The following is an 8177-nucleotide window of genomic DNA, read 5'->3' on the forward strand; positions in this document are numbered from 1 at the left end:
CCCAGCTTCATTTCCCCAAATATAAACGACTCTGGACTCCTGCGTTAAAAAAAAAAACCCTTCCTTTTATTATAAATAAATACATTTTTAAAAAGGCATAGGGTGTAGACCATTTTAAATTTGTTTTCATTTTAGAAGCTTGTGCTTAGTGAATTAAAACCACCGCTTCCAAAACTGGGACACCCCTCAGAAAACGTGCGGGCATCGCCTCCACCCGTTTCATCATGACAATTTTGACAATTTTGCAATGAGACACAATCCGTGCGAGAAAAGTCCACATAATCACAGAAGCGATTACTTCCAACTCTATCTAGCTGCTTAGGAAACGTCCTGTCGAGCTAAGCGCGTTGCTAAAAGAGTCAGGAAAAGTTCTGGCGGAAAAAAAAAAGTTTGCAAAAATATAGGAGAGAGTTTGGAATACGTTCCCCTCCCCCCAAAAATTTGGTTCAATTTCTCCTTATTTCAACCTTAAAAAAAAAAGGGGGGGGACGCGCAAGAGATGGTAAAACATTTTTTTTAGCCGTGGCTTTTCCCTATCACCGATTCCCTGCTTGCTAGCCAAACGAACGGAATTCTTGCCAACTCGAAAAAGGCACAAAAATCACATCGGGTTAATTATCCAGCCCTGAGAATCTCTAATGGAACAATCAAGGGGTGGAGGGGTCCCCCGGGGGGGGGAGCGGGGGGGGAGGAAAGTGGGGAAAGGGCGATGAGGAGGAGATGCAGGCCAAATTTAGCAGAATAATATTCAGCCCCGTTATCTGTGCAAGGCTTAATTAAGCCTATTTGCCTGCTTGGGAAGAAAAATCAGCGCGTTTCATTCCAGGCGCGATCCTTTGGGCAAAATTCCTCCCCCCCCTCTTTTCGGAGGAGCCCCCCCCCCAAGTCCCTTAATTCCAGGTATTTAGGACGGAGGTGTTAATTGAGTTTAGAACCGAAGTGCTAAATAAGCTTCTTCGGAATTCTTCACCCCAATGAGCTGATGCGGCGGAGCGAGGTTCCCCCGTGGGGGGGGGGGGAACGGTCGTGGCCGCTCGCTTCTCTCCCGCACCTTTCCGAACCGGGGCTGCCTGCGGAGGAGGGTCGGGGTCCAGGATGGAGAACCGGCGGGCTGGCCGTTGAAACCGAACCTGCTTCAAAACACAAACAAAATACAACAACCGGCGCTTTCTTTTCTCTTTTAGGAAAAGTTTCGCGCTGCCAGAACTCGGAGGGCCGGACGCAGGAATATAAAATAGAGCTGGAAGGGACCTTAGAGGTCTTCTAGTCCAGCCCCCCCCCCCCGCTCAAGCAGGACAACCTATCCCATTTCAGGCCAGTGACTGTCCGGTCTCTTCTGAAATTCTGCGGGTTCCCCTCCGCCTCGCGCTGAGCGGCTGAGATTCCATCCAGGATCGGGGAGGTTAATCGTTACGGTGGTTAAGGAGGGTGATGATGGTTTAAGAAGGGTGACACTTTGGGGCAGGGAGGGGGAAGGATCGCCCCTCGGCCCCCCCCCCTTCCCCAAAGGACGGACTCAGCCAGCGCTGCCTTCTCGCCCTCCTTCGCCCCTGTCTCCCCCGTAAGAGCCCCGAGGGGTCCGGCGAGGCCTCCCCAGCCCCGCGCCTAACCCCGGGGTGCTCCCCGGAATCCCGGTGTCCTCACGGCGCCTTCCTCCGCCTCGCCCATTGGCCGAGCCGGACCCCGAGCCGGCTGCCATTGGACGGCGGCGGAGGGAGGGGCCAGCGAGAAGTCAAAACTGGCCTGGCCCAAGAGAACTTTGGAAAACTTTTCCCGGCCCCTGGATGCGGGACTTGGCTTCGCGCGGGGCGCTGCCCAGGCTCCGGAGAGGCGCGCGCGCCCCCGTTTATTTTGATTCGGAGCGCTTGTTTTTGTTTACACGCTTCACTTTTCGCCCGGAAGGGGACGGGGACGGCCGAGGCAAAGCGTCGGGGACAGAGACGGCCCAGCCAGCGCCGCGCTGCCTCGGTCTTCCTTCTGGGTCTGCTATTTGATTTTGATTTTTCTGCAAGAATTTTGCCTTCTTCCCCCCTCGTCGGCAGCGCGAGCAGATTAGATCCTTCGGACCTGCCGGGGTTTCTATTTAACCCCCCCCCCACCCTCATTCCCTCCATCATTTTCTTCAGGAGCACATTCGCCCTCCTCCTGCACTTTTACGACGGGGGGAGGGTGGGAGGAGGCGAGCGAGCGAGCGAGGAGCAGAGACCGGAGCTTGCCGACCCTTTTGCAAAAGATCTGAATATGAAGCAAGCGGGCTCGGCTCGGCGGGCCTCTTAACCCAAGACCCGAGGAGGACCGGCCGAGGAGAAGCTTCGGCGGAGGAGTCCGTGGAAAGGCTCGGGGGGGTCTCCGGAGCAGGGCGCCCCGTTGGCACAGGGGCCGGCTTTCCTGGGCGGGCCCGCGCCCTTACTTTTGGGGGGAGGGCGGCGGCGGGAAGCCTCCTCGCCCTCCCGGAGCTGGGCCAACCATGCAGGCTCGCTACTCCGTCTCGGATCCCAACGCTCTGGGAGTGGTACCCTATTTGAGCGAGCAGAATTACTACCGGACGGCGGGCACCTATGGGGGCATGGCCAGCTCGCTGGGGGTCTACGCCGGCCACCCGGAGCAGTACGCGGCCGGCCTGGGACGCTCCTACGGGCCCTACCCGGGCCACCAGCCGGTCCAAGCCCCGAAGGACCTGGTGAAGCCGCCCTACAGCTACATCGCGCTGATCACCATGGCCATCCAGAACGCGCCGGAGAAGAAGATCACCCTGAACGGCATCTACCAGTTCATCATGGAGCGCTTCCCCTTCTACCGGGAGAACAAGCAGGGCTGGCAGAACTCCATCCGCCACAACCTCTCGCTCAACGAGTGCTTCGTCAAGGTGCCGCGCGACGACAAGAAGCCCGGCAAGGGCAGCTACTGGACGCTGGACCCCGATTCCTACAACATGTTTGAGAACGGCTCCTTCCTGCGCCGCCGGAGGCGCTTCAAGAAGAAAGACGTCTCCAAGGAGAAGGAGGACAGCCTGCGGGAGAAACACCTCAAGGAGCCGGTCAAGGCCGCTGCCGAGCTGGGCAAGGAGCCGCCGCCGGCCGCGGCCCCCGTCCCGGCCTCGGCCGTGGCCCCGTCCGAGAAGAAGGTGGTCATCAAGAGCGAGGCCTCCTCGCCCGAGCTGCCCGTCATCACCAAGGTGGAGACGCTGAGCCCGGCCAGCGGCAGCGCCTTGCAGGACAGCCCGCGCAGCGTGGCCTCCACGCGCTCGCTCTCCACCGAGGGCTCCTTGCCGGGCGAGCCCCACCAGCCCCACGCCCACCCGCACCACCACCACGCCGCCGCCGCCAACGGATTGCCGGGCTTCAGCGTGGAGAACATCATGACTCTGCGGACTTCGCCCGGCGCCGACTTGAGCCCCGTGGGCAGGGCGCCGCCTGGCCTCTGCGCCTCCTCCTCCTCCTCCTCCTCCTTGCCTCTAGGCTACGGCCCGGCGCCCGCCTCGTCCCTCTACAGCCAGGCCTGCAGCCAGGGGGGCTTGGGCGAGGCCGGGGGGGGCAGCTACCAGTGCAGCATGCGCGCCATGAGCCTCTACACGGGCGAGCGCAACGCGCATCTCTGCGGCGCCGGGGCGCTGGAAGAGGCCGCGGCTTCGCTGTCCGAGCCCCCGCCGCAAGTGGCCAACGGCGCCCCCTCGCCCCTGGCCGGCCTGAACCTGGCGCCAGGGGGACAGCAGCAGCAGCCGCCGCCGCCGCCGGAGAGCTCCCTCCCTCCCAGCCACCACCACCACCAGCCCGGGCACCACCACCACCATCATCCCCTCCCGCACCACCAGGCCCCGGGGCAAGCCGCCGCCGCCGCCGCCGCTGCAGCCGCCGCCGCCGCCTCCTGGTACCTGAACCACGCGTCGGAGATCAACCAGCCGCTGCCCAGCCACGCCTTCGGCGCCCAGCAACAGAGCTTCCCCAACGTGCGGGAAATGTTCAACACTCACCGGCTGGGGTTAGAGACCTCGACGGCGCTGAACGAGCAACAGGTGAGCCCCAACTCCACCTGCGAGCTCTCCTACCGGGCTCCGCCCTCCATTTACCGCCACTCCGCCCCTTATTCCTACGACTGCGCTAAATACTGAGCTGACTCCGGGTTAAGCAGACAGACAGAGGGACAGAGGAGACCCGGGAATGGGGGGGAGGGGGCGCCTGGCCCCCGACGCAGCAGGCGGACTAGAAGGAAAAATTAGGCCTCTGTGTTTAAAACGTAGTTGGGGAAAGCCAACCAAATTGACTCTGGTGGTTTGGGGCTTTTTTTTTTTTCCTTTTCTTTTTGGTTGTTTTGTTTTTAAAAACAGATTTACAGACTTGGGCAGAAAGAAAGAAAGGACAAAAAAAGAAAGAAAGAAAAGGGAGAAAAATCGCCCCCTCCCCTTTCCCGTCCAAAGTCAATAAAGAACCCGAAAATTCGATATTTTTTTTCCCAACTCATCTTTCCAGTCGTGGGGGAGGGGGGGAAAGCAAAAGAAATTAAAACAGCCAACATTAGAAACGGAAAAAGGACAGCGTGACCTGGGCTGGGGGTTTTCTCGAACAGAAATACTAACGACAATAATAATATAGGAGTCAAAATGGATAAACAATATGTTGGCGATGAGGGGGCAATGGAAAATCGCCCATTCCACAAGGACAGCTTATGCAATTTTGAAAAGGAGAAAATAATAATGGATACGCTATATAAATATAAATGTATAATACGTCTCGACATGGTTGGTTTTGTTTTAATGAGGGGATGATTCCATTTATAATGTTGTAAATATGTGTGGTTTTTGAATTGGGCTTCCGTGCAGGGCCGTTAATATAATATTTAAAGTTGAGGTCACTGGATTATTCGTCTCTCAGCCCCCCCTACCCCACAGCTGCCAAATGAATTATGCTTTTCTTCTTATTTCTTTAGTTTTATGTACAAACTTGCATTTAAAAAAAATCCCCTTCTTTTTAAAGTTAGTCTTTTTATATGAATAATTTATTTTTCCCTTCCTTGTTGAATATTTTCCTGCCCCCCAAAAGTGGAATAATAAAAAGAGGAGGGTGGGCAAACCAAATACTTTTTTTTAAAAAAAAAGTGGGGAAAGAAAAAGCAGAAGTGAGCTTTATTTTATTTTTCTTGTAAAATAGAGTCCCGTTCCCTTTTTTTTTTTTTTTTTTTTTGAGCCTTTCCTCACATCGCTTTGATTTTATGTGGTCTTCAATTGTTGTATTCATTCTTTTGGACAAATAAGAATAATAAACCCGTGCTGTTTATTTCTCCTTTGAAACAAAAGCGCATCTTGTGTCAATTTTTGCCATTTCCTGACAATTCCTACTCTCCAGTCTGGAAAGCTGCAGTTTTGGGGCATTGCAGACTAGATCCTGTGTGCGTGGAAAAAAAAAAATCTCTGTTTTCGGATTCGCGGGGGGAGGGGTGATGGCTGGGGGGTATCAGTGGACTTTTCAGAGTTTTAGGTTAGGCTTAGGCCGGGCCCACCGAACTAGTTAAACCGGACCTTCTAATCTAGGCTGCCGTTCTGAATCTCAAACGAGCCGCTTCCTCTCTAGGGACTTAATTCGGTTTTAGGGACCTCCATGAAACATATAAAAGTTTAATCTCGACAGAGCAAGGCCAGATGACGCTGCCGAGATTTAGGGAAGGGAATCTGGGCCTGCGGCGGGTTTAGAGTAAAGGAGAAGCGGTAGGCAGCCCTTCCCTCCGTGGGGAACCCCTTTCGCGCGTGGATCGGAAACCTCGTCTTCCGCGCGGCAGCCGCGGCTGGGGAGACTTGTCCCGCTTTGGGGGACTAATCTGCCAATAAGGCCCAGCCGGAAGGGTCCATAATCCGCTATGCCGGGAAGCTGGAAGGACGCAGGATCCAGAGCCGCTCCGAATCTGGGGAGAAGTTAGACTAGATTAGTCTTTAAAACAATATATATATATCTGCCTCTCCTCCGTTTACGGGCCCCGGGATTGCAACGGTTTAATTTATTCCTTTAACCACGCTTTCTTTCGAAGCGTGAATTAAGCTGGGGTTTGGGAAAGGAATTCGGAGCTGGTGGAAACGGAAGGGCCCCGGGTCTTTTCTTCCGCGTCCGCTCGACTCCCAGCCCTGCCCAGGGAACAAGGCTCAAGCTAGCCAGGTTTGTTTGTTTGTTTGTTTTTACGCGGGGGGGGAGGGGAGAAATTAGCAAAGAATTGGAGAGAAAGAGAAAAAGGCCAGGCGGGCGGGCGGACGGACCGAAGCGCAGGCTCTTGATTACTTTAGTTCCAGGAAACTCGCCCAGGAAGGTCCTCGGAACCGTCCCAGGTCAAAACCGATTTCACTTCGGATCCTCGCCGATTTGCGAACCGCCTCGTAAGCAATTCCTGCGGGCGGTTTGACTTTCGGCCAGAGACACGGGACTCGGTTGTTAAATAGGTCTTTCCTTTCCTTTCCCATTTTCTTTCTTTCTTTCTTTCTTTCTTTCTTTCTTTCTTTCTTTCTTTCTTTCTTTCTTTCTTTCTTTCTTTCTTTCTTTCTTTCTTTCTTTCTTTCTTTCTTCCTTTCTTTCCAACTCTCAGCCAAATCAGAGCTAACTCCAGGGAAGTCTTCTCCCTCTCTCCCGTGCCCCCCCATCCCCACCCCCAGGCCCCATCTTCCAAACGACTTGGAATCAGAGCGTTTAATTCTACCCCCCCCGGAGAAGGAGCTTGGCCCCTTCATCGTGCTCCTCCTGAGTGGGGGGGGGGGGTTCTCGGCCCCCAGGAAGTCGGGGTGGTGGTGCTGGGGGGGGGGGGGCTGAGGAACAGCCACAGTTTTGGGGTCATGAATTCTCGGTGGATCTCGGTTTTCTGAAAGAGAGAAATAAAACACCCAAATAAAATAACGTTATTGCGGTCACTAACCAGAAAGAAAAGACCATCTGCGCTCTAGGGAGATTTGGGGCATCTTGGCACCTCTCAAGGTGCTTTGGGCCAGTGCCCCCCCCCCCGCTCTCCCTCAACCCAACTCACCTCAGAGTTGTTGTTGTGGGGCAAACAGGCAGAAGAGGGAGTTTTAAGAATGTTTGCTGCTTTACTGATTCAGTAATAAAGGTGGGATTAAAAAAATCAAATAAATAAGTTCTATCTTTGGTATGGTCTTTGACCTACACTTGTTTTTATCCCAGCAAAGACAAGCCTGCAAGGTAGGACAGGCTGTGAGGAACTGTCCCCAAACAGCTCTGTGAATTCTGCCTTCAGATCCAGGACTAATTCTGGCATATCTGCCTTTAAGCCGCCGCTCTGACCTCACCCCAGAACCTCAATGCTTCCCTCTTCCTTTCTTACTTTGAGGTAAGCTTATTCCAAATCTGACGCGGTCCCTACTTTCTTTAGGGCTATTTCATTCATTCGTTTATTTAAAAGATGCATTTAGCCAGCTATCTTAAAGTAGCCTAACGTTGAACAATAGCAATAAAAATAGATACTTCACAATCTTGGATTCTTCCAGTCATCCTTCTTTATTTTTCTGCTTCTTTTAAAAATGTCTTATCCTAAAGCTTAGAAGCCCCCACCCCTTTGCCCAGGGAAGCCAGCAGCAGGCAGGCTGGGATGGGAGGTAGAGGAAGGAAGGAAGGTGGACAAGTGGAAAGAAAGAAAAAGAGAAAGAGAAAGAGAGAAAGAAAGAAAGAAAGAAAGAAAGAAAGAAAGAAAGAAAGAAAGAAAGAAAGAGAAACATCTACAAACTGAAAGAGATTGGGGAGGGCAGGAACTGTCATAGCTTTCCTGAGACGCCTTCAGCCCAATCTTAGATCTGTCACCAAGATCATAGAGCTTTCACTCAAAAGTAAATTGCCCTTCACTTAATTAAATGGACGACTGCAGTTTTTTTTTTTTTTTTAACTAAGAACGTAAACGGGATGACAGTTTGGGTCTTCTGTTCTTCAGGAAGGCGAATGTTTAATGGGTGAACCTCCAAATAAAAGAGACATTTATTTTCCTTGAAAAATATTTCTTTTGTTTCTGATACTATAACAAGAAATTAAATAACCCATTTAATGTGGTTCTTTATACAAAAGATGTGGTTTAAAAGTGAACACAGAACATAGAATAAAAGAGCTGGAAGGGACCCTGAAGGTCTCCAAGTCCACCCCCCTGCTCAAGCAGGGAGACTTTATATCAGCTGGGACCAGTGGCTGTCTAATTCCTTCTTAAAA

The 8177-nt window shown here is 53.0% G+C and overlaps 1 protein-coding gene across 1 annotated transcript; it reads left to right on the forward strand.

Annotated features, from left to right (window-relative positions):
- Positions 1-1780: 1780 nt before the first annotated feature.
- Positions 1781-5284, forward strand: FOXC2 (forkhead box C2). The gene has a single exon (XM_039356049.1). The coding sequence runs from the start codon at positions 2468-2470 to the stop codon at positions 4106-4108; it is 1641 nt and encodes a 546-aa protein (XP_039211983.1). The 5' UTR covers positions 1781-2467; the 3' UTR covers positions 4109-5284.
- Positions 5285-8177: the final 2893 nt, after the last annotated feature.

This window comes from Crotalus tigris, unplaced genomic scaffold, assembly GCF_016545835.1.
Source record: "Crotalus tigris isolate CLP2741 ecotype Arizona unplaced genomic scaffold, ASM1654583v1 scf7180000018783.1386937, whole genome shotgun sequence".
NCBI lineage: Eukaryota > Metazoa > Chordata > Lepidosauria > Squamata > Viperidae > Crotalus > Crotalus tigris.